Consider the following 27,066-nt stretch of genomic DNA (forward strand, 5'->3'; position numbering starts at 1 on the left):
TGGTACAGTGGGTCAGTGTAGAAGATGGCAGAGCATTGCATTGACTCTAGGAACTACAGACATTGCCCAACACAGCTCAAGGTTGTGATATCCTACAGACTTTTTATTCAAATGCTTAGCAGGGATTTAAGTCTCAGTGTTGCCTGAATTTTGAGATGTTTCAGATTTTTAAAAAATAATTAAATCTTATCAATGGACATTTGAGACAGTTCAGTCTAACTGGGAGATCAAGATATGCATCGGAGCAACAAAATTTGTGTCTCCCAGGCAGCCCCTGCTGTCTCAAAGGGTAAATATTTGGGCAATGATTTGGGGCTTCCCAGGAAGCAGGCCAGGACCCAGAGCAGGAGTGCTCCACAGAGTCACACTCCCTACCCAGTTCCTCAGAGTTGCATCAAGCTTGGGGAACATGAAAAACATAAGCAAATATAGGTGTCAGAATTATTTGGGTATGTATATTTACTTGTGTGTGAAAAATTCTTATTGACATATGAATATTCTAGTTTTTGTACACATTTGCTACAGGAAACTTAGGATTAATGCAAGAGGCTTTAAGAACGATAGTATTAGAGGGAAAACTGCATTTCTTTATTTTAGTAGGAGTTCAGGTTGTTCAAATTTGCATCTTCTCTGCAGACTCTTTTAACAAGTTATTTGTTATTTTTATTTTATGTGTATGAGTGTATTGCCTACATGCATGCAAATGCACTGGTGTCATGCAATGCAATGGAGGTCAGAAGGCAGTTCGGATCCCCTGGAACTGAAGTTACGAATGGAGCTGCCATATGGGTGATGGGAACCGAAACTGAGTTCTCTGCAAGAGCAGCCAGGGCTCCTGACTGCTGAGTCATCTCTCCAGACCTTTTTTAGAGGAAGTGCGAGTGTGATTCTAGGAAGTGGGGCTGGGAGGTGCCATCTTTTCTAGGACATTTTGTCCTTTCATCCTGGAAAGTCATTGATTGCTGACTGGTGGCCATTTCTATGTTTGAAATGACCAGGTTTCTTTCTAAATTTTAACAATGAATGATTTCCAATTTCTCATGTGCTTAGTTGCTGAGCAAGAGCTGGCAAACCTGGAGGAGTGGAAGAAACAGAACAGAGCCAAACCAGTTCACTTGGTGCCCCGGCAGCTGGGTAAGTGGCAAGCCAACAGCCAGAACAGGGAGACAGTCGTGCACAGATCCTGCTGGGACCCACTGAGATCTGCTGGATCTGCCTTCATACTGAGAGCCTGTTTGAGTTGCTGGGGATGGCCTGTATTTGACACTGACACATTGAAATGTACTGGTAGATTGTTGCTGGTTTTCTACAAGTAGCAAATGCATGCCGCCAGAGTTATGTGGGAATACAGTGATGGCTTAATTGGCAAATAATTTAAAGCCTCTTAGATGATCAGCTCTGAAGAAAGCTTACCTGGGGCGCTGCATATGCCCTGTCATAGCACTAGTCAGGATGAGAGGAAGAGCTATCACAGCATATTCATCATGGCAGTTAAATGCTAATGTGACAGAAATGAAGGGAGAGTTAATTCTGAAAGCAAGATGAGAGCAAGCTGGGCATGCAGTGGTGGGGACAAAGACAAATGTCATTTGGGTTTTCATGCTAGGGATGGAGACCTTTGGACTGCCAGAGCAGGTGCTGCCAGCGTGATGGACTGTTTGGGCCACCTCTGTGGGGTTTTAGGCTTTCAGAGGGGATGCCACCCAAAGAGAATCAGTAGCTTCCTGTCTTCTCTGTTCTCTACAGCCATAGCTTAGAACTTAAAGGCTGAGTGGTCTTCTCTAGATCCAGTTAATACAAATGTGTTTTAAGGCAGTGGCCACTTACTGTCATGATAGTCTTTTTAAATATTTTATTTATTATTTTACGTGTATGAGTGTATTGCTTGCATGTACCCAGGGAAGCTAGAAGAGGATGTCAGATCCCCTGGAACTGGAAGTACTTACAGTTTTTAGCCACCAGGTGGGTGCTGGGAATCGAATGCAGGTCCTCTGCAAGAGCAGCCGGTACTCCCAAATGCTAAGCCATCTCTCCAGTGTCTTAGCGATATAGGTGTGAAAGAAAGTTCCTGGGGAGGGTTGGGGGCAAAAACATTTATCTTTAAACCGAACCTCTGCAAGACTGATCAGCTGATTAGAACTTTAGTGATTAGGGAGAATTTGGAATGTTGCAGGTCTAGAGCCTAATTACAATTTATCTTGATCTATCTTAAGCCCCCTAAATAGTTATTCTTTGCCGATCTCTGTCTCAGACCTAACACCCTGTGACTAACAGATGAAAACCTTTTGGGATGTGTTAACAAAACCCTAGCTTTCCACCAACCAAAAAGCTGAATATCATCAGATAGCATCTGAGGCCTATAGCTGAGATTTCTCTTTTGCTGTAACTGCCTACTTAGTGTTTCCTAATGTATTTAAGAAGTATCTTGATTTATGGCTTGCTTTGTTCTGTTACTATAAAAACTTTAAGAAACTGCTTCCATGTTGGAACATGGAATTTTGGGTGACCTGAATCTGTGTTCCTCAGCCACAGTTCCTCATATTTGACTCCAGAATAAACTATCTCTCATCTCCTTTGAGGTAAGAAGTTGTGCTTATGTGTCAACATAGGAAAAATAAACTAATTAGGAAATCATTTAAAGAATGGAAGTGTTAGAACTATAGCAGTCACTTACTTCACTGTATTTCATAATAGTGAAGCTCAAGTCTCATCCTTATGCTGAATAAGCCAAATTTGAGCTTTTGGGCACAGCCAAAAGCAATCCATTTTAAGAAATCCCTTCAAGCTGGCTGTGTGGGATTAGACTTTCCCATGGTTTTGGATTGAATGAGAAATTAATTTTTTGTCTTCTCAGATTATAAAGTTAGCTAGCTAATTCTAGGTCTAAGACAGTTTCATTCTAGTAATTAGTGCTTAGACCTAGGAACTGGCCAAACTCTTTTCATGGAAAGTAAAGCTTCCTTCTGCATCAGCTCAGGCTATTTAGGGAGGAAGCTAGCAAGGGAGTTAGGGTGTGGCAAGACTGTCCTCTACTGATTGCTCTGCTCCTGGATTCTGACTTCTCCAGGATTAGAGAGGAAGAGGAGATGGGGGGGGGGTAAAATGTCCAGCGCAGTGACCACCTGACCACTACACTTGAGGTTCTTTGATTTCTTCAGTGTCCGGCCTCTGTTCCATCCCTCACCTTATTTACCTGATAAAGATGATACCTTCCCGCTGGCAGTTCTTAGCCTCAGTGTTGGTTCCTAGAAGTCTTTGTAGGGTCCATTGTTTTCTAGGTGGTGCTCATAGACAAGTACCTTCAGGATGACTTCAGGATGGCTAGATTGGTATTCTTTCAGGAGAGCCTCACTGGAAGTGCTGACAACACTGGTGAATCTTTTCTCTTCCAAATTCTGGAAGACAGGCCATTTATGATGTGGCTTCTTCCTTCTCCTCCTCTTCCTCCTGGTCTTTTTATTTTATTATTTTTATTTTATGTGTATGAGTGTATTGCCTTCGTGTATGTGAGTATACCCATGTCATGCAATGCCACAGAGGTTAGAAGAGGGCATTGGATTCCTCTGGAACTGGAGCTACAGATGGTTCGCAGCTGCCATGTGGGTGCTGGGAATTGAACCCCAGACCTCTGCAAGAGCAGTCAGTGCTCTTAACTGCTAAACCATCCCTTCAGCCCCTCTCCTGGTCTTTTTAAAGACAGGCTCTCATAGCCCTGGCTGGCCTCGAACTCATAAACTTCCTGCCTCCGTCTCCTTAGTGCTGAGATTCCAGGCTTGTAGCTCCATGCCCAGCATCAGTTACTTCTTCCTAAGGACTCATCTGACCACAGTCTTGTGCCTTTGGATTTCGACTTTCTCGCATCTCTTATGTGCCTAGGAAAGTAAAGTGAGGTCTTCAGGTAATTTTCATTAAACCTCCCAATCATTTTAGTGAACACTCCTTTTCCTAAACATGGAACTCTGGAAGATATCCTTCCTCAGATTTCTCCTCTTATTCAACTTCTTTTTATAGGCCAAGGGTAATTGCTAGAGAAGATTCTTCAAACTGGTTCTTAATTCTTCCTCCTAGGTCTTTCTCTGAGGGCCAAGGACCTCACTCTGGAATTTTGAGCAGTTGGCAGCTGTTGCTTTACAGCCTTTGTAGAAAATTAGCACAGTCCTAATTTTAAACTTTCTACTATATGAAGTATTTAGAAATAGTCAAGTATGTGTGTTTGTTGAAGGAGGGATCATGTAAAAAGAAAATTCTAAAATGTATTAAAATTTTTTGGGGGGGTCTTTTTGAGACAGGGTCTCCCTGTAGCCCCAACTGCCTGGAACTCATTACGTAGACCAGGCTGGCCTTGAACTCACAGAGATCCGCCTGCCTCTGCCTCCCGATTGCTGGGATTGAAGGCGTTTTCACCACACCCAGCTAAAATATATTAAATCTTGAAGGGAGTTTTGACCAAAACTTGTAAATATTTAGACATTTGACTTTCTTTATTTCTTCTCTTCATTTCTCCTCTGTGTCTCTATCTCTTAAAATATTGGAGTGACTGTAGCAGACACAAGAGCAGTTGCAGCCATAGTTTAAGTTTCAATATTCCTGTTTCTTTTTCATCTCCCCTAAGTGACAGAAGGGTTCAAACCAAACAGGCATTATATATCTTTTGGAGCTGGAAAGAAAACTCTCTTCAGTGTCTTAATCAGCTCAGTATGAGAACTAGAGTGAATATGAGTTTTCTTCATGCATCTTCTGTGAATCTTAAAGCAATTTGACAGATTTAGTGTCCAAATAACCAGAGAATATAATTTCAAAGGAATCTTTCTGGAGTGAACACCAAGTTTGCTCAAACAAGGAGAAATCCCTAAGTGAGGATTCTTAGATGATTGTCAAGCTGTGAAGATTTCTGGCCCAGATAATTTTATTTTAAAACAGAGAACAAGCAAACAGTCTTACTGTTTTTTTTTTCTTGAATACCTAAAGAAAGACAGTAAATACTATGGATTACCAATCAGTTACAGCCTAGAATGTTTTTGTTACACTTTAAAAGCCTGGGTTATGAAGAGTTCATACTTCTGTGGTGTCGGGAGCCACCACAGGGCAGTGGAAGTGGGAGAAGAAAAGCATCTGAAACATCATTGGGCATTATCTTTATTGGGGTAAGGAATGGTCATACTTAAGCAGGAGGAATGTTCTAGAATTTCCAGCACAGACAGTAGTTCTTACTGCTTAGCATGGCCCTTCAGTTATGATTTCAGTTTAAATGAAAACGTTAATGCCTACAGATAGAAAACCCTTAGTGTTATTGCCCTTCTAAAACACGTGGCCTTTATCTTTTTGGCCAGCTTTTCTCTATCAAGCAAGTGCCATTCTTTGAGGTCTTTTGAAGATAACTGTGTTCCTATGTCCAGGGGTATGAAAAAAATGTTAAAGAAACTCATGCTAATGCTTCTCGGCCTTTCGGCTAAGATCAAGGGTAGAAACTCATGCTGCAGACTTATGCATTAATTAATACTTGGTGGCATTTTAGCTTAATACTCATGTTTTACCTTCATAGCTTTTTTTTTTCTCTCCATTAGGTGGAAGCCAGTCTGAGTCTGAAGTCAGACAGAAACAACAACTCCAACTGATGCGATCTAAATACCAGCAAAAGGTCAGAATCCATTCTTCCTAGTTTAATTTTGGCAAAGGATTTCAGTACCAACATTTTCATGTAACCATGAAAGAACATGGTGACTTTACCAAAACATAAAACCTTCAAATGAATTGCAAAATATGACTCTCAGAATTAAAGAAGTTAGAAGTAAGAAATGAGAGGAGGAAAATATCTAGACTTCTCACCCAAGCCACATGTGTATAAGCTTGCCCTTGGATTAAGGGAAGTTTATTCTTCCTATTTAAGTTAACTATATGTTAACCATAGTTTATGTCTACTGCATTTTAGTTCCAAGAATCTGATTTTGTTTACCCCAAGCCAGTCATGAAAGACGTACAAAAAATGATTTCAGATACCCAGTGATTTCTACAATGAGCATTATGAACTTTCTAATCAGGAAAAATTATCTGCCTTTTCCTCCTGCATGTGTGTATGTGTGTGCACATACCTGAGGGGGAGGGGAGAGGAAGAGATGGACACACACACACACACACACACAAAGTACATGAAGAAACACAGAAACATTTCTCAGGCAGGAGATGCAGACTGGCCTTTCTCTGCAATCTAAGTGGCTTGAAGTAACAACCTATAATCACGGTGAGGTATAACACAACAATACTGTAATTTGCCTTTCATCATAATTTTGTGTTCCAGAAGTTCAGACTGAAAAATGGTAACTGTTTTTTTCCCTCTGTAATCTCAATACAATTTAACTAAAGAGAGCTGAATCTATACAAATCAGGAAGGAAGCTGAAGAAGCTGAACTCCAGCGAATGAAGGCAATTCAGAGAGAGAAGGTAAGCAGGTGGAGAGGATGATTAGCTGATGTTTACTGAGGGCAGGGTGCCAGGTTCTCTTCTAGACCCTGTCCATGTGCTAACTCATTTAATCTGAGCTGTAATCTGATGAGGTGGGTATTATCCAATTGTGCTAATGAGGAAGTGACCCAGAGAGGGACGATAAGGTGCCCAAGGGCCCACAGCCATAATTAGAATAAGAGGATTCATATCCAACAGACTAGCCTCAGAGCTTGGGGTCCGAGTTACCACCCTGTTTCACCTTTTGGGCAAGTGATCAAAATATTAGCTGTCTATTTGGTCAGATGGTAAAGCAGCTAGTGCCAGTGGTTATCAGTGGTGAACTATCATATTCATATCCAAATGCTGGATTTTCCAGGGTGAGTGTGATGAAGGTAAACAGGCCCCTCTTGTAGAAGAAAGAGCATGCCTTGGCATTTCAGTACTAGTGAGTCTTGATACAGTGTCTAGAGCTTGGGGGAAAATCTGTACAAAGACTTATTTGAAGACGAAGGAACAATGTGGAGGTGGTATATCCCGATCCCTTTCTCCTACTTCCATTCACACAAACTCCTACAATAAAGGGAGCTTTAAGTATCAGAGGTTTGGGGGTCAAGGAGTTGGCTCATGATTCTGATCATCATGTGTGACACCTGCTGTAGATGCCAATTCAGGAAACAAAATTCTCTCTCTCTCTCTCTCTCTCTCTCTCACTCTCTCACTCTCACTCTCTCGCTGTCTTTCTGAGTCAGGGTCTCCCTGGAACTCACTTTGTAGACCAGGCTGGCCTTGAACTCATAGAGATCCACCTGCCTCTGCCTCCCAAGTGCTGGGATTAAAGGCATGCATCACCACACCTGGCTTTCTCTTTTAAAAAATATATTTTCAGTTGAATTTTGCTAATTTCATATAATACATCTTAGTCATATTTAGAACCCCTCCTCTATCTGCACCCACTGTAACCCACCCACCAGAAGACAAAATTCTTTTGCCTGCTGCCTGTCTTTTCTAGCCTCTTCCCTCCCTCCCTTTCTTTTCCCCACCTCTCATTTTCCTTTTAAGCTAAAGCACCAATCAAGCCGTAGATGTTTTTAAGCAATAGTTTTTTTTTTCAATTTTTAACCAGTTAATGAAGCCCAAAACTGACAGTTTGTAGAATACAAGTTTCCCCTTCCCTCAGGAATTCTCTTCTTTCAGTGAGCAATCTAGTCTTCCACTGGAAGGCATCTGTCATGCTGTCTGACCTTGGGCAGGCCCCTAATCTCTGAACTATTCCTGTAAAATGAGACTGAAAGTACCACCTTGTTTCCCAAGTCCAATAGCATCCTATTGCCATAGATATGCAGTGTTAAGACTGGACTTGCACATGAGGAACTGTGATAAAATGTTGGGCATGTATAAGAAGCATAGGAACTTCATTTACAAATTTTGATTCAATTGGATGACTATTACACAGATCTTTATTGAAAAAATTTATTTTTATTTACCTCTTTCTCTCTCTTTGTACTTTTCACCACACTTTTGTCCTTCACCTATCTCTTTTCTTCTACTCCAACAAGTCTGCAGCTGTGGTGGATGGGGAGGGGTAGTGTGCTGGATAGCTTTAGTGTCAACTTGACACTCCTGGACTGAGGGAGCCTCAAGTGGGGAATTTCCTCCATTGGACTGGCCTATGGCCATGTCTGTGGGGCATTTTCTTGATTATTGAGTGATGTGGGAGGATCCAGCCCACTGTAGGTGGTGCCACCCCTGGGCAGGTGGGCTTACATTGTATAAGAAAGCAGGTAGCATGAGGGCCAGAGGAGCAAGCCAGTAAATGGTGTTCCTCCGTGGCCTGTGCTCTAGCTTCTGCCTCCAGGTTCCTGCCCTGAGTTCCTACCTTGGGCTTTCTCAGAAACCAGCTGTGACTGGGGAGATGTAAGTTGAATAAATCCTTTTCTCCCAAAGTTGGTATTGGTCAGCATATTTGTCACAGCAATGGAGATACAAACTAGAACAGGGAGGATCTCCGCTTACATAGTCTGCCTGCTTTTCAAGTGGGACTAAGGAAGGCACCATCAGGAATTGGATTAAAGGCTTGTGGACCCTGAGGAATTATTGTGTTGCAGACTCTCATCTAGGTCATTTATTAGGAGTCATTTAACCACCACAATTGGCTGGGTTGTGAGTTGTTTTATAGTTTATTTCTTCATGGCCAATAACACACACTCTTCTTAAATATGTGGGTGAAATTCTGTTTTTTAACACTCATTAAAAGCAATATTTCTACTTTCCAAGTTATACCACAACTCTAGACCTAAAGCACTCTTTAAATACAGAACCATTAACTGGATTGGCTTCTCTGACTTGATAATTAGAATGGTTATGGCATAAATTTGCTGGAAAGAGGCAGAGCGGAGCCGGTTCCATAGCCCTTCCCTTTACAATGTGGCCCTTGGTTAAGCAGAATCAGCATCACCTGGAATTTGCTGAACCCACCTTAGACCTACTGCAAAGTGCTTCCTACCAAGTTCCCTGAGTTGGTTCCTATGAATACAAAGATTTGGGAATTTAAATGTTCTTCTGAAAGACAGCGCCACCTGCCCTGACTAGGACTTGATTTCTCTGGCTGATTGGCCTTCACCGTCACCAGGTCCAGCCCTTCTGTCGAATGTAAATCTGTGGCTTTTCATACTTACAAAAGCCTGTTTAGTGGCTTGCGTCAGATGGAAAAGTGGACGTTAGCCATCTAGAAGTGACATAGTCCACATTGCCAGTGTGATAATGGCCTAGGGAAGTGATAATGACTATGCTTATGGAGCACTTATTCTTTAAAATGTACAGCAAATACACAGACACCAGCTTGCAGCCCTCTGCCCTCCTCCCCTAGCAGATGGCTATTGCCCACAAAGTCTGAGACAAGGTTAGGACAAGCAGCTACTGCCACCCAGGAGCATCTAACTTAGACATTGGTTTTGACCTCCCTCCAATTTTCCTCCTCTCAGGAGAGATTAAAAGGGGACACTGGGTCTCATTCTGAAGGGTCATCAGCTGTGTGTGTGTGAGAGAGTAAACTTTATGAATTTTTTGCATGCTCATTGATTTTTAATAAATAGGAGGGTAGAGTGGTGGCCAGCTCTTCAGCATTCAGTTATGTGAACAGAACCCAGGAGAGTTATCCTAGGGGCATTTGGACTGGACATTGGAATGCTTTGGTCAAACTTACATTCCCTAGACTAGAGAATATTGATGCCATTATTTTAGCTTCCAGTGCTGAGCTTGAACACCTTGCATTGGCTTTTGAGAATGGATTAATAAATGTTCAGATTTTTCTGAGTCAGTCCTTTCAGGGCTGAGGGGAGCAAAGATCTTATACCTGGCATTTCATGTTCATAACTTGAGACTGTCTACAGTGGGCTTGTTTATACTACAGAAACCACCAAATGCTACAAATCAGTATCCTATTAATTTTCTCCTGTGATAAGATATCTGACAGAAACAACTTAAGGAAGGAAAGGTTTCAGAGGGATTTCCATTTGGAATATTGGGACGGGCAAAGCAGAGCAGCTTGGTCTGTGGCAGTGGGAACACAAGGTAGTGACAGACAGGATGCAGAGACTGTAGGCAGAACCAGAGGTGGGTATTGCTTTCAAAGGTCCACGCTTAGTGATCCACTTCTGCCAGCCAGGCCTCACATGCTAAATGTTCCACAGCCCTCAAAATAGCATCATAAACTAGGGACTGAATACTAAAAACATGAGCCTGTGGGGTACGCTTCAGATTTAAACCTGAACAGTCCTGTTCTCCCTTCTGTCAGAGCAGGTTGTTAAATGGTCACTAGCACCCACTGCTTAGAAATAAATGGAAGTGGTAATCTCTTACCTTCTCTCTCCTACCACCCACATTTCAAAGCCAAACCTTACAGGGCCAAGGAAGGTACAATTTTATACCTGGCATCTTGTATTTGAGGCTTTATTCCACGCTAGACTATAATTCATGTGCTCAGCATGATAATAACCCCTTCACTCTCAAGATTTTCAAGTTTTAGCCCTTAAAATCTTAAGAATATTTTTTACATGGCAAAGAGGAATTAAATTCACAAATATAATTAAGGGTGCTAATCAAATTGGCCTTAAAATAGGGAGACTGTCTGGTAATAGCAAAGTGAAACCAATGTAATTACAGGGGCCCTTAATTGGAAGAAGCAGGCAGAGAGGACAGAAGGGATGACAACAGGAGACAAATTCAGCCTGCCATGGCTGACTTTAAAGATGGAAGGGGCCATTTGCCAAGGAATCTGGAAAAAGCAAGGAAACTTTCACCTATAGTTAACTAGAAGGAATACAGCCCCTCTGACTCCTTGATTTTAGCTCACTGAGACCCTTCAGATAGTTGACCTCTGCAACTGTGAGATAAACCTATGTTGTTTAAGCTGCTGTTTGTGGAAGTTTGTTAGCCCTAGGAAACTACTACAACTCAAATGGATTTGTAGTTAGGCATTTCTCCCCCTATTATGGAGAGACAGTGCATTAAAAATATTAGAGCAACAGAGTCATTAAAAAGGAAGGCAAGGTATCAGATGCAAGTGCTTTCTCTTGGTTTTGTCCATAACTAACAGGTGTGTTTCACACTGCTGACAAAACAACTTAAAGCAAAGAATGATGTATATAGCACATCAATTCAGGATGTTTAGTCCATGGTCCCTTGGCTCTGTGTTTCTGGGCCTGCAGTAGACAGTAATTCATGGTGGAAAGGCATGGTGGAGGAAAGCTTCATATAGCATGGTAGCCAGGAAGTGAAGTAATGGAAAGGGGTCAAGATCCTTCAAAGTCATATTCATGTGGACTCACTGTCACCAACTAGGCCCCACCTTCTATAATTCTACCATCTCCTTATTTAAAACTTCTAAAACTTTTTGTTCTTTTGAGAAAAGGTATTATGAAGCCTAGAACTTTCTGTGTGGCTGAAGATGACCTTGAAGTTGTCTTTGATCCTTCTGTCATCTCCCAACTGGGACTGTAGACATACTATAGTCTGATTGGTCCTGGAGTCAAATTTGAAATCCATCAGTGGATTAATCCATTCATGAAAACAGCCTTCAAGATGTTGTCACTTCCCTCAAGACCCAGCAGTAACTATTGCTTGCATTAGGGAACCAAGCTTTTAATACATGAATGTTTTGTGGGGATACTTCATATCCAAATGATATTTTGCCCCTGGCTGTTAGAAGGCTCATGTCCATCTCAGATTGGAAAATGTATTCATTCTGTCTCTTAAGAGTCCTCATAGTTTAACAATTCCAACATTGCTCAAAAGTCTAAGATCAAAGTCTCCTCAAAGAGCAAAGGCAAACAGCTGTCTCTGTAGCATAAAAACCAGGTTATTTATTTCCAGGATTCAATGGCATAGAATAAACATTCCCATTCCAAAAAGGAGAATTGGACCAAACTGAGAGAGAAACCCAGGAGGGTAGACATTAGATCCCATGGCTCCATGCAGCATCTGGGCCATGCAATGTCATGATGTGAGCTCCGTTGGACTTGAGTAGTCCACCCCTACAGCCTTGCTGCCTGCAGCCCACATGGTCTCTCTCCAGGCTGACTCTACTTAACTATCACCAGCTTTCCTCAGCAGATTTTTCCTGATCCTTGGCACGCCACTACATTTCAGCTTACTCTCATAACTTCATGCATTGCCCCCCTTGAGGGCTACCCACAGTGACTCTGACTCTGGTGCACCTGGATCGGCCTCTCAGACTTTCCTTTTTGATCGGAATGGAAGCCTCCATGGCCCCACAACTCTTAAATTTGTCCTGAGTGGCTACAAAAACAGCATCACATAGATGACATCGGGGTCTGACACCAGCTTGAGCCATAGCTGATCTTTCCTGGATTACATCTGCAGTAGCTAGCAATAGTGTCCTGAAACTGGTTTCACATTTTCTTCCTCACGATCTCCTGTTCTTAGATATGATGCATTCTGCATTTGTATTTGTGCAAATATGTTTGGGTGAGACTTTAACTCACCATTAAATAGAAAAAAAAATTCTGACTAAATGTGACTATATTGATATAAAAATTGGTGCCATGGCTGGGCATGGTGGCACACACCTTTAATCCCAGCACTTGGGAGGCAGAGGCAGGTAGATCTCTTGTAAATTCAAGGCCAGCCTGGTCTACAAAGTGAGTTCTAGGTCAGCTGGGACTACAGGGAGACCCTGTTTCAAAAAGATTTAAAAAAAAATTGGTGCCTCCATTGGCAGCTATTGGATGCAGTTCCTCAAATATGCCAGTATTTTTCAAGATACTTGTTCATTCGTTTCTGCTGAGGGATTAATAGACTGTTACTGGGTAAATTTAGCTACTGTGTCCAAAGCGTCCAAAAGTCAGGTCCTCATTCTTGTATGGCAGGCACTTATGGATGGAGCCATCTTCATGGCCCCTCATTTTTTTAATTTTATTTTATGTGTATGAATGTTTTACCTGCATGTATGTGCACCATATGTGTGCAATACCCTCAGAGGCCAGAATGTTATGGAGTGACTTGGAATTTATTTGTTTTTTTGTTTGTTTGTTTTGTTTTGGGAGTCATTTTTAACAGGGTTTCCCTAGTCCCAGCCCACTTAGAACTCACTATGTAGACAAAGCTGGCCTTGATCTCTGCCTCCCGAGGGCTGAAAGTTGGAGTCTATTAGTGAAGAGATTAAACCTGGTTTTCTCAATTTCTGACCTTGCTAAAAAAAAACCTAGCCTTTGTCCCTAGATCCCTGTGACTATCTCACCTTTTTCTGAGGAGATTCCTGACCTTAGTTTAATCAGTACATTCTATTTACTTTCTGCCTTCCACCCTTTTGATACCCTCACCCAGAATTGTAGAGCGCTCACCCAATTCAGCACATTTGGGTTCATGATTCAGGACTTTATCTAGACTAGAATACTTACTCGGTTTTAAATTCTCCTTTCATTTCCTTCCTAGAATTCTATTCCATTAAGAGTCCAATTTCTTGCTGTGTAATTGATTCTCTTTGACTCTAGAAAACTTCCTATAGTATTTTTTAAAGAACAAAACACCTGGGACTAGAGAGATGGCTCAGTGGTTAAGATCATGGACTGCTCTTGCAGAGGAGCTGGGTTCGATTCCCAGTAACCACATGGTGGCTAACAACCATCTGTAACTCCAGTTCCAGGGGAACCCAACACCCTCTTCTGATCTCCATGGGCATTGCATGACATGTGTGTACTTACAAACATGCAGGTAATGCATTCATACACAAAAAATAAAAAAATAAAAAATAAAATATAAAGAAACACCCCCCCAAAACCCCAAACATCTATTTTGCCTGTCAAAATGGAAAAGAATAAAGACTTTGATGGAAATGTACAATATAGTTTTTTCCCCCTTTCTTGAACGATGGAGCCAAACTTCCATCAGAGTTTAAAAATGATGGTTTTCGTTATTATTTTATCACAGATCTTCCTCTGGGTGAATGCAATTTTATATTAAACCCAGTTGTTCTCTCTCTCTCTCTCTCTTTCTCTCTCTCTCTCCCTCTCCCTCTCCCTCTCCCTCCCCTTCCTGTGCCTGCTTAAATCCCCCTATATCATTTAAAACTTCACATATCTTCTGTGTTGTAAAATTTGTTTGACTCCTTATTAAATTTTTTTGTCAAAAAATTTTACTTCTTTTTCTTAGGCACATTTAAAAAATGACAGTGGTGTCATGGAGAGCAAAAAGCAAGTGTTTTGGATTATTTAAATTGGGTTAAAATATGCCAGAGCTATGGTGACAGTAATATCAAATATGAAGTCACTTCTCTGTAGACTCTCTAAACAGCTAATTAAGAAAAACACCCTCTTTTCTATTCAAGTGGATGGCTTTTTTTTCAGACATAAGCTCTTCAGTCTCTCAATAGCTTTAAGTATCTAAGTCAGAAGGGAGTTGAGTTGGCTTATTAACTCTTTTCCTGGGAGCTTTGGTAGAATGTGATGTATGTATAACTTTTGTATGAATGATTTAACTGTGTATTGTTATAATTTTAATTTAATATATTTGGTATGGAAATTTTTGTTTCCATTAGATCATTTTGCAAACACTGCTTTAAAAGTATATGTTGCTATCATCTGGACTGGAATAAAAATGTGAAATTTTGATTCTTCAATTTAACCAGTCAAGTTGTATGGGGAGCTTTGGAAAGAACTGGGGGATTTTAGTGTAGTGTTCATGTGTTCTGAGAGGGGATGCAAACTTGGAATCTCTGGGACCACTGGAAGTCAAGGATTTGGGGTTTTGGATAACCTCAATTTCATGATTCTACCTAAAGCTTCCTTAAGAAATTCCATTTTGATATTTGCAATTTCAGAGCAATAAGCTAGAGAAGAAAAAGCGACTTCAAGAAAACCTCCGAAGAGAAGCGTTTAGAGAACATCATCAATAGTAAGTGTTCTCAGAGCCTTTTCTTTCCTGGCATAGTGTCCATTCAGCTTTTGGCTTCTAGATGATGACAACTTTTCAAACCTTTGGTGTTCAATTATGGGCATTATATTAGATATAATAATTGAGCTCTATCATCTCTGAGGATCTGAGATTGTGGACACATGTGTTCATCAAAGTAATTTCTACTTTCAGCTGATGAGCAATAATCTTACTAAATTTGAGGGGCATATCACTACAGGTGAGTCAGAGGACTTGATTCCAGATTATTTCTGATTATGTTGGTTTCCAAGAAATTGATGTAACTAGGAGAGTAGTTGAGATGAAATACCCAAGAGAATCTAAACTACATAGGATTTAATCTAATGGACTGGAGACTATTTTACTGTGGTAGTTTTCCTAGCCAAGAATTAAGATGTGGCTGGAAGATGGCTCAGTGGTTAACAGCACTGGCTGCTCTTGCAGAGGACCCAGGTTCCATTCCCAGCACCTACATCGCGACTAACAACCATCTGTAACTCCAGGTCCAGGGAAATTCAAAGCCTTTTCTGACCTCTGCGGGCCTTGCATGACCTGGGTGTACTTGCATATGTGCAGGCAATACACTCATACACATAAAAGTGATAAAATATTTTTAAAAAGAATTGAGATGTCACTAATTATTTTTGAAACTTCCAATTGACGATCATAAATAAGGTATTTTTTCTATAAGATAACTTTTCTAATATGATTTATAAATAATATTTGCTATGTCAATATTAAATAGTATTGGTACATATGTTTTATAATACTGATAACCTACTCTGTTATAGTCTTTAAAGATAAACTCATATCCTGACTCTTGGTATTTAGGTTACCTGAGTACTAATTAAAAGCAGACAGAAACAAAGAACTATGTTTCTGACTCTATGTAATTCTAAATGTGATAGAATTAGCAGCAAGCAGACCTGTGTTCAGAATCCGAGCTTCATTCCTCAGCTATGACCTTGAGCAAACAATTAAATCCCTTTGAACTTGTGTTTGTTCATTTGATTTTCATTTTCAAAATAAGGATGCTAATATTTGTACTCCAGACTGAATGATTTAACTAATGGTTTTAAAAGGCCTAACTATTCCAGGGATTTGGAATGGCATTTCTAACAGAAGTCGTTGTTGGATGGGCTCATCATACAACTTTATTTGGTAGAGACTGTAGGGTAAATCTCTGCTCCCATCAGAAGTAGTAACTGGACTTGGTTTTCATCTGTGCTGCTCACTGACTGCTCCATGTTCTCTTTCCCTACCCTTGTGCCCCATTTATAGAATTTAGGGTGACTCCGATGTTGTACTACTGCACGTGTCTATGACATTTTAGAGTATTTCTTCTCTAGTATAGCATCCTCTGGTTTTCCCATAGCATCAAGATTATCCTGCCTCTATCATAAGCTTTCCTTCTTCCTTTAAGACTCAGAGAAGTTTCTCAGCCCTGTACAGTGGTCCTTAGCAAGTTAAGTTACAGGACTGGGAAGTTGATGGAGTCTTTACTTTGGTGAGTTGAACCAGGCAAGGCGAAGGAGGAGAATTTCTTGGTGTTTTCAAAGGTTGGAGGTTGTTCTGTTCGGCCTTTTTTCTTTCAAAGTCTTCCAGCTCCTTGAGTTTGTGTTTTACTAAATACTAAAGATCAATCATCTTTTTTTTTTTTTTTCTGTACAGAAGAAAAGAAGGCTTTGCTCTCAGCTGCCTCACATACTATCAGCAGAGTTGAATTCAATTACACGCACATTTCACTCTTGCTTTTTCTTTCCCTTATCGTGAAAGTTTGAAGTTAACCCGGAAAAGGAGAAGCTACAGAAATGGGAAGTATTGCAAATTGATTTTTAAAGCCTATTGAGAAACACAGAAGAGGTATAAATGTGCAAATTTTCTTTAAAGAACATTGTGTCTTGAATACTATTGAAATTAAAAGATCAATAGTTCATGAAATGAATGACCATTATAAAGCTAGAAATATGAAAAGAACTTCTCAGAAAAGGTGAATCCTCTCTATAATAAGTCTTCACCAAACTTTCTTAGAACCAGTTTGTGGTGAAAAAAATATCTAGGAAAGATGTTAGAATTTTAACAGCACAGAGATTTCACTAGACCAATCAGACAGTCTGTCTCCCACGCCCCAATGAGATTCCCTTGAAGCTGTCAAGTGAGGGAACACAAAATAGAAACTAAATAAGCAATTCCTCCAAAGGAGACAATACCTCGCTTCAGCATGCTGTGATAGGTGGTATAAACCACAAACCAGGAACAATGTGTTTTTCCTGTGGAGGAGAGTAGCCATGGACTTGAGTGGACTGTAAATCCATTCCTAGCAAAAAGGCTCACAGTGGCCACCTGAGGCACACCCAGAGCATCTTAATGCATTCTTTCTTCACACCTTGTTCCTGACTCTGTTCATTTGCTTCTGATTATTTTTAGTGTTGTCAATTATTTAGCTAACAGGCAGAAAACTAGGCTTTTATTGACATCCAAAGGCACTCTCCTGAGTATAATAATGAAGGCAGTTTATTGAATGCCTGTGAGGTTGCTTTCTAATTGTACACATTAATCTGCCCATGCAAGCTGGCTGAAAATACACAAGCAGATTGCACATACAGATGGAGCACACAGGATGGTTTTTATGAAAAGACCTCTGCAATGTACTTCTGCAGTACTGTCTTTTCCTTAAAAATCGAATGACTGTGACTATTTCAATTGGTGTCTGAGAGCAGACCAGATTAATGATGCATTAAGTCTGCCACTCTGGCTGGGGACATACTCCAATTTCACAATTCAGAATTAGTTCTAGGATTCTTGAACCTGAAAGCAGAGGGTAGAAATGGGTATTTAATCTTGACATAGTTTTAACCATCGCTTTTAGTCTCTGTAACTATTTACTGCCTATAAAAATTCAAATGTGATGTTTCTCAGGGTAGCCTTTCCTGTTAGCTGAGAGCACAGAAAGATGTCTGGATCTGAAGGAACAGTGAATAAACCTCCATTTTTATCATCAAAGAGAATGCTATAATTTAGGTTATTTAGAACATTGGGTAAAATAAATCTCAATATTTTAAATCTCAATGATAATTTATCAGGTGGTTTTCATTTTTCTAAATGTGTATTTTTGGGTACATTTTGGAAGGAGTTTGGGTTTTGAGTTGATTAAATAGTGATAGAATGAGGGTAGGGTTGGGTCAGGCAATTTGTATGCAGGTATTAGAGAAGTTGTATTTAAGATTTTTCTGTAAGCATAGGAACTATCTATGTTTTAAACATTTAAAATTGCAACTCATTTCTAGTAATCATTTACTGTAAGAGAGCATGCATTTATGTAGTTAAAAAGTGCTTGGCTTTTTCAAATCAAAGTAATAAGAAGCTGCCATGTAATTGAGAAACTGAATGCCTGTCTCCATATTAAGCATATTATTTAGCCTTTAAAAAATTGAATCTCCAGATTAAACTTATTATAGATGGAGGCTTGAGTAATTGAAACTTTCCAGTTACAGACACAGTAAGTGATGCAGCCAAATTTAAGTCCTGAGATTTGGGAGACTTTGGAAAATAGATAATGTGAGGGCATAGTGTTCTATGAAGGTCAGGAAGATCAGGGTGGATGGGGTGGTGAACCCTGTGGTGACATGAGTATTTGTGATACGAGCTATTGGAAAGGGTAGGCCAGGTAAAGACAGAAACTTGACCAAAGCTGACTTCTATTTCTTTCTATCAAGTTCTAAATTTTGTCTAGAGTAGGGAAAAGGCTGAAAAAATTAATGTTTTCTCTCCATTCATCACATATGAGCACACCTTCCTAGGTCCAACCCTGGGTTAGTCCCATAGTTGATCTCCATGTAGGGTGATGGGTATTCATGATCTGAGTTGTGCTCTTCTTCCAGGTAACAGATGCTGGCATTGCTTAACAGAGATAAGGGGCTCAATTAAAAAAATAATTGTCTATTCTTTCACTTATTTGTGTATGTGTGAGTTCAGTGTACATGTGGAGGGTGGAGGATAGCATTCAGGAGTCAGTTCCTCCTTCTACTGTGGGATCCATGGTGGATCGAAGTGAGGTCATCAGATTTGTGAGGCAAGAATCTTTTTACCTGCTAAGCCAGCTCCCCAGTCCAGGGATCTTAATGCTTTTGTTGTTGTTTTGTTTTTTTGAGGCGGGGTCTCCCTGAGCTCCAGATGGCCTGTAACTTCCTATGTAGACCAGGCTAGCCTAGAGATTCACCTGCTTCTGCTGCCTAAGTGTTGGGATTAAAGGCATGGACCACCATGCTGGGCTATGGGCTCTTAATTCTTAAAGCCTCTTAGAACTAAGCCTATTCCCAACTAGGACCTTCTTATTCTTAAACTGCCACACCCCTCCTCCAGCTCTTCCTGGTGATTGTAATAGTGAGAAATTGTCTTCATTTCCACCACTGGAACCATGCGTCTCTTTTACTTCCACTTGAATGATAATGTGTGCTTAGTTCCTTGGAGGCACATCTTCATCTATTTTAGTTTCCTAGAGCTGAGGATCCAGACAAGTCTGCTGAATATGCACACTTTGGCCCCAAGTTTGCCTTCTAATATGCTCACAGAACTTCTAATGTCCTTCATGGGAACTTCTGAAAGACACTTAAGGGCTACAGTGCTCCCTTATCCATATGGTAGGCTTAAATCCAACCTTGAATTTTATAATTTAGGTAAGGTGACTGCAAAGTCATCCTATTCATAACTTCTCAGCGTATGCTAATGAAGTGAACTTATGGATATAAAAATCGTGTATCTATTTTGTTCAGCTGAGAGCGAAGAGCTTATGAAAAGTTTGGTCAGAAGAAATCCTTTATTACTGAATGTTAAATCATGTTGATGATTAGAGGCATATCAAAATTTCTACCCTGCTGACATCCTAACTCATTTGATTTCCAGGACTACTACCTTCATGTTAGTACTTACTACATGCCACTTGAACTATTGCCTGTGTCTGAGCTCTTTGGTCACCCCTAGACTATTGCAATGTCTCTGCCACTGTCTCCTCTTGATTGTCTTAAGTTTTGTCACATTTAGTTAATTTTTTAAAATTACATTTATTTGTGTGTGTGTGTGTGTGTGTGTGTGTGTGTGTGTGTGTGCATACAAGTAAGTGCACATGCAATGGCATGTGCCCTGGAGGACAACTTGGGGCCATCAGTTTCCTCTTTCTACCACGTGCATCCTAGGGATTGAACTCCCCAGGTTATCAGGCTTGGCAGCAAGTGCCCTTATCTGCGGAGCCATCTCGTGAGCCCCAAATTTAGTTTTTTAAACATAGTTTGGGTCATGTCATCCCCTGTTATAAAAGATGTGATTATTTCCCATTCCTGTTGCCTCTAAAATGAATTCCACATTCTGTAGTCACACTTCCAAGAACTGCAGGGTGCCTTAGTAAGATGGCAGAAGGGATTTACAGGGTTTGGGCCCATGCCAGGTGATCAGGGGTTTAAGAAAGCAGGCCTTTTCCCTGGGTTGTATGTTATCAGGAATAAGAGTTGTTATGATTAGCATCTTATCAGCCACATCTAAAAGGAGAGAAGACCAAAGCTAGGCTCATGCTGTCCCTGATAAAGTAGTGGTAGTCGGTCTTTACAGTTAGAGTTTGAAGTATCTGGTCATGTTACGGATTGAAGAAGGTTCATGTGATCTTCTATGCCGGGACATGTGGTTTGTTGTAATCCATCACAGTCACATAGCAGGTTCACAGGTTCACAGGATCACAGGTTATGATAATTCCTCTAAAGGAGCGCAGAGGTAGAAAGACACTAGAACAATTGACAGTACTGGGACCTGGAGGAAGAAGTCTCCTTAGCACAACAGGGAAGACTTAACTCTTGTAACGTTAATATTCTGTGAAATTCCTGACTTTTATCAGGAGACACCAAAGCTTAGGCATCAGTACCAAGTCAGTTTTCATTTTTTTCTGCATGTAGTCAACAACGGGTAAAAGATAAACACTGACCAGTGTTTGATTGCAAAATAGTCTGACTTGTTATCTCATTGTTAGAACTTAACCATCAGTGTTTCTCTCCTGGGAGGGCAGTGTATCTGGGGCTAGACTGCCTTAGTTCATACTCTAATCCCTTTCCTCTACCTGGAGAATGCTCTATACCTTCTTGGGGTTTCTAGGGTGAGTGATGATAGATAACTAACTCATAGGAAGACTCATAGATACAGTCCACAGAAGAGACCAGCATAATGCTCAGGGAGAGATGCTGAACTGAATAAACTCCAACAGAGAAAGCAAGAAGAAGGAAGACAGAGAATGGCTGACACCAGCCTTTACCCCCAAAGCTAAACCCTGGGAACAATTTATGGATCTATGAGATTTGCTAAAAAAGCCCTGGAGCCAGAAAGTGCTCCTGGTGTGTATACCACACCTAAGGATGTGCCCATCCTGGAGACAAGTTCCCTGCATAGCCACCTTATTATTTCCATGTGGGTTCAAAGAACATTACTGAAAAAAGTTACCAGAAAATGAATTCTAGACAAATTAAATAATGAAGCCAAGAATGGAGACAAGGGAAGTTGGGGACTGCCTGGAGCAGGATTTAGGGATCTAGGTAGAATGTTTAAGTAGTCTGGATTAGGAAGCTAGTCCAGAGATCTGAGGTGAAGGAATTGGAGTCTACCTGTGACAGAGGCTGGCAGGGAATGGGGTTGGGAAGGGTGAAAAGAAAAGAATAAAGAAGCTAGAGATGCCAGAATAAAATGTTGACTAATGAAGATTGAGACATTTATAGCCCAAATATGTGACTGGTTTCCTTTTCTTCTACCCCCTCGTCTCTCCCCTCCCTCCTTCCCTCCATCCCTCCCTCTCTCCCTCCCTCCCTCCCTCCTTCCCTTCCTTCCTTCTGAATAGACAGGATTAATTTCATTTCATGGAAGATTTTGTTTTGCACTAGAAGAAACACAAGCAAAAGAGATGGATGTGAACTATAATAAGTATTCTTCCCTTTGTTGCATAAGACTTGTAAACTCCAGACAGTGACAGAAAAATCAATATATATGTGTTTTAATTATACAAGTCAACCATATGTACACACTGGATGCATAAGCACATGAGAAAAATGCAAAAAATCACAATTTGATTATTACAACAAAAAGCAGAAAATGAATTTGCACAGTAAAAGAAAGTAAAATATTAAACCCAACAAGCTAGTACTTACAAAAATGATGCGTATTTATTTAAAAAACCTCTTGGGTTACATATAAAGAAACATAACTATATGGTATTATAAGAGACACCTATAAAAGAGTTAAAAATCAAAACAATGGAAAATATATCCATAAGTGCTAACAAAAGACAGCAGATGTAGCAACATTAATATGAGACAAATTGAATTCTAGCAAAAGGTGTTCAATATTTTATGAAGATAAAATACATAATCCCAAAGAAAATGAACCCTAAATCTTTAGTAACATGGATTTGGAATGTATGTAGGACAAAAATTAGACAAAAAATACTATCAAAATAGCTAATATAAAGTATGGATTTGCCAAATGTTTCTTTCATTTAACTAATTCTCCATGGAAATGAATAGATAAAAGGGAAAAACTGATACAAGGGAGAGGAACCGAATAATGATGAATTCACAGGCTGTATAGCATGGTTGTGAAGCATGGTACCAGGTGTATGAAAACACATTCCTTTTAATATTGTGTTGACTACCCTGGCATTGGTCATGATTGAGGCCTCAAAGCTTGTCAAAACATTCCATGTATCCCTCCCAATCCTGAAAAATCAGTCCTGCACAAAAATGTAGTAAAATTAGAAATTATGCAGTAAGAGATTTCAATGTCCATCCACTTGAAAATTTAAAATACCCTCTTTATATTTTTTCAGTTTTGAGGCAAAGTCTTGCTGGTAGTCCATGCTGGCCTGGAACTCACAATCCATCTGCCTCAACCTCCTAAGTGCTGGGTTTGTGGGCAGAGCTTAATATCCTTTTAAATGACTAATGGGGAAAAATAGAAGTCAAAACTGAAATTACTTTAGGAAAAAAGAATAAGAACTTTAGAGCTGAGATAGGCACAGCAAATGTTAATGGCATTGTAATCAATAGATAAATAGATCATTGAATGCTATAGAAAATCTACAGGTTGATTTATGATCATTTGATGATTCAGTATTTAAGCCTTTAGCTATGGCTATAAGTATCTTTTAAAATTGGGATCAAGAGCCAGGTGTGGTGCTGCATGCTTTTTATCCCAGCACTCAGGAAGAGAAGGTGAATCTCTTTGAGTCTAAGGTCAGCCTGGTCTACATAGCAAGTTCCAGGCCAGCAACACTATATAGTGAGACCCTGTCTCAAAAAACAAAAACAAAAACAATCAGGGTCAAAAGGATGGACAATTTGACAAAATGTATTAAACCAACACACTTAGAATGTAAGGAGGAATTATATATATATATAATTTTAGGTTTCACTCCTTTTTAGACAATATCCAAACCAGAATCAGTAAAGGAAAACAAAAACTCAGGGTCAAAAGGATGGACAATTTGACAAAATGTATTAAACCAACACACTTAGAATGTAAGGAGGAATTATATATATATATAACTTTAGGTTTCACTCCTTTTTAGACAATATCCAAACCAGAATCAGTAAAGGAAAACAAAAACTTTAAGAATATAAAATCTTAACTTTATAATAGAAGACATGAACAAAATTGCAAATAAGAGGTAATCTAAGAGAAAATATTTGCCTAAAATATAATGAGATAAAGACCTAATTCAGCAAAAAATTCTTATTTAATGATAAGAAAAAGCCAACTCTAGGAAAACTGACAAAGTACTTCAATAAGAAATTAAGAGAGAAAAATATTCAAAACACACAAATGTAAAATGTATTATTACACTGAAAATATCAATATATTGGTAATCAGTAACATTAGGAAATGTGTTTTGATTAATAACGAGTACCTTATATATGTTTGGCACTGTGCTAGATTCTGGGTATGTACTGTAAACAGAAAAAAAAATGGCTCCATGACCAAATATAGAAATTCAGATGATAAACTAGCTGACAAAGGACATGTTGGATCCCAGGTTGCAATAATTCCTGTTAAGGAACACAGGGATAGAGAGATGGTAAGATAATCAACAGTAGGGAGACTGGGAGGGGTAAATCTCTTTAGTGTAACAGAAACATTTTGGCTCACCAAGAAGATGGCATTTGAGCTGAAGGCATGCACAAATTTGTGAAAAAATATGTGGGACATATCAATTTAGAAAGTACTACTATTCAAATACAAGCCATGGAATGGATAAAATCACTTAAGAAAAATTATAGATTTGAAAGAGGCCTAGGACCAAATATTAGATGCACTCTATCATTTAGAGAATAGATAGATGTGGAAGAACTTCTGAGAGGCAGGATAAATCAAGAGTATAAGGTCACAGGAATCAAGAGAGAGACATTTCCAGTAGAGAGATTTATCAATCCTCTATTGCCGCTGAAACACCGAATGAACCGGTGTCTGTAGCTATGAGGCAATCATTTGTGTTCCTGACAGGAATGAATGATTTGGGTATGAGAGTGGGAATGGACCCTGACTGGACTGGACTTGAGTAGAGAGAGAGAGAGAGAGATGGAAGCAGAGATGTCTTTTGGTCAAACTCTTGAGTCATTTGAGAAGAGCAATGAAATGAGACAGTAACAGGCTGAGGTTGTGGGATCAAGGAGAGTTTTCCTAAATTGGTTGTTTGTGGAAAGATACATAATGTCCAGTGGAAGGAGACTCGAAGATTCAGTTTGGGGGAAGATATACTTGAATATATAGAATATTTCTTTTCTCTACTCTCAAGGTAGTATGAGAAGATAGTAGCTGAAGGGTATAGGGTGGAAAAGCAAAGTTCATAAGGAAAGGAATTCATGAGTGAAAAGGAGTAGTGCTCCTGAGTAAATTTCCTGAATAGAGTGAAGCTTCTGCGTAGAGTTCCTGAATTTCATGTGCAGCTGGTCTACCTCACTGTTCATCCTCCTTCACACTTCCCATCTCAAACCACTGGATATGATCCTTTCCCTATGTTTGATTCACACCCTCTGGTATAGACTCAGAGAACACAAGTATTTGACTTGATCTGGGTCTGACATGTTTTTTGACAAACATGATGGAAGGAAAGCAAATTAAAGGCATTTGTGAAGACACTTTTTAGAAAACATATTGACCATGGTATAAAAGTTATACAAGAAATAAAGATCAGTGGAAGCTGATGGTGAGAATGGGTGGGAGAGAGGAGGATGGCGATTTGGCAGTCCCCAAAGGATGAAAGTGATTGTAGTGAGAATGTTTGAAGGAAGGTCAAGTCATGATAGAAATTATATCCAAGAATGAGAATTGCCATTTGGTAGTTTGAAAAGAGGACATTTCCTTGGGCTTCTTAGCAACATACTGTGTTCCAAAGGCCAAAAATGTTGAAAGTATTTGGGAGCTCTTATCTAATCCTTAAAAGATTTTAGGGCTGCCTCTTCAGAGGGGGAAATGTTACTAAACATGAAGTTATCAGAAAAAAAGTAATGGGGAGATAAGGGATGATTTGGAGGGGAGAGAGTGGGCATGGATTTGATCAAAACACCTCGTATGCTTATATGCCTTGTGCTGGATAGCTTTAGTGTCAACTTGACACACCTGGGTTGAGGGAGCCTCAATTGGGGAATTTCCTTCATTGTACTGGCCTGTGGTTATGCCCATGGGGCACCTTCTTGATTGTTGAGTGGTGTGGGAGGGCCCAGTCCACTGTGAATGGTGCCACCCCTGGGCGGATGGGCCTGTGTTGCATAAGAAAGAAGGCTGAGCAGGGGCCAGGAGAGCAAGCCAGTGAGCAGAGTTCCTCCACAGCCTGTGCTCCAACTTCTGCCTCCAGGTTCCTGCCCTGAATTCCTACCTTGGGCTCCCTGATGAACTGTGACCTGGGAGCTGTAAGATAAATAAACCTTTTCCTCCTCAGGTTGGTAGTGGTCAGAGTGTTTTGTCACAGCAATGAAAAAACAAACTACGACAAAAAGTACAAAAAAGTAATGAGAGATATGGAAGGATTTGGAGGGGAGGGAGTGGGCATGGATTTGATCAAAATACCTTATATGCTTATACGCCTATATGAAATTCTCAATAAATTATTTTTTTTAAAAAAAAAAACAAAAACAACCAAACAAACAAAAAAGAGGACATTTGTCCCAAGCATTTGTATTTACACCCATAGTTATTATAAGTTACTATAGGAGCCACTGCTTAGATGGTCTTGCTTCTTGCTGTCTGTATTTTTTTTTTTTTTTTTTTTTTTGTTGTTTTAGAGGCAGACTCTCCCTGTAGCCCCAAATGTTCTGCAACACATTATGTAGACCAGGCTGGCCTTAACCACACAGAGATCCACCTGCCTCTGCCTCCCAAGTGCTGGGACTACAGGCGTGCACCACCACGCCCAGCTTGCTGTTTGTATTTTTAGATTAGATGGAATCCCACTGAAATAGGCCAACAGCCCATGCAAAAGACCCAAAAGTTCAGTGCCTTGCCACAATAGGAGGAAGCTCATTCCACACCTACCACTCCTCCAAGGCTCAGGGACTTTTGCCCAAGAGGTTGGCAGAAAGAATGTAAGAGCTGGAAGAAGGGATGGAGTGTTTACTGGACATGTACTCTAACAATGTGCCAGCAAGCTATAGTCATACATCCTTCCCACACTCATCAAGGAGTCGATGGGGAGAGTCACCTATCCCTCCCACCCAGTCAACCTTAGTTGCATATGGGGGAGGGACTAAGGATATGTAAGCTGAGAATGTCAGGAGGCACCTCTCCCACCATTTTCTGCAGCTGTCAGGAACTCACAGGATCTATATTTGAGTATGAACTTTCCAGTGCATTCGTAAATGGGGGGAGCCAACTCCTCTGCAAATAAACTCCCACCCTATGCTCTGTTAAAAAAAAAAAAAAAGAAAATGATAGGTGTTTGGATAGATAAGAGGGATCTGACTAGACCCCAAGTGGATGGAGTTGCACTGGGGATTGTCTGGGGACACTGACTTGACACAGAGGGCCTTAACACCTAGGACAGAGTATATGGGTTCCATTGTGGGGGACTATGGGAGAGGTTTGGTGGGGAAGGGGCTATAAAGATGATTCAGATTATTTGAGCTATTCTACATGAAATATAGAAAGATTTAATAAAAAATTAGAAAAAAGTAAAGAGAA

The 27,066-nt window shown here is 40.2% G+C and overlaps 1 protein-coding gene across 1 annotated transcript in view; it reads left to right on the forward strand.

Annotated features, from left to right (window-relative positions):
- Window positions 1-27,066, forward strand: part of Epsti1 (epithelial stromal interaction 1) — a 104,530-nt gene that overhangs the window by 22,746 nt on the left and 54,718 nt on the right. The window contains exons 3-6 of the mRNA XM_008854678.3: window positions 1,051-1,134; window positions 5,565-5,638; window positions 6,361-6,438; window positions 14,777-14,850. Of these exons, the coding sequence (XP_008852900.1) occupies window positions 1,051-1,134; window positions 5,565-5,638; window positions 6,361-6,438; window positions 14,777-14,850 (310 nt within the window). The remainder of the gene's footprint in view (window positions 1-1,050; window positions 1,135-5,564; window positions 5,639-6,360; window positions 6,439-14,776; window positions 14,851-27,066) is intronic.

The sequence above is a fragment of the Nannospalax galili genome, unplaced genomic scaffold, assembly GCF_000622305.1.
Source record: "Nannospalax galili isolate Female #2095 unplaced genomic scaffold, S.galili_v1.0 scaffold386, whole genome shotgun sequence".
NCBI classification, from domain to species: Eukaryota; Metazoa; Chordata; class Mammalia; order Rodentia; family Spalacidae; genus Nannospalax; species Nannospalax galili.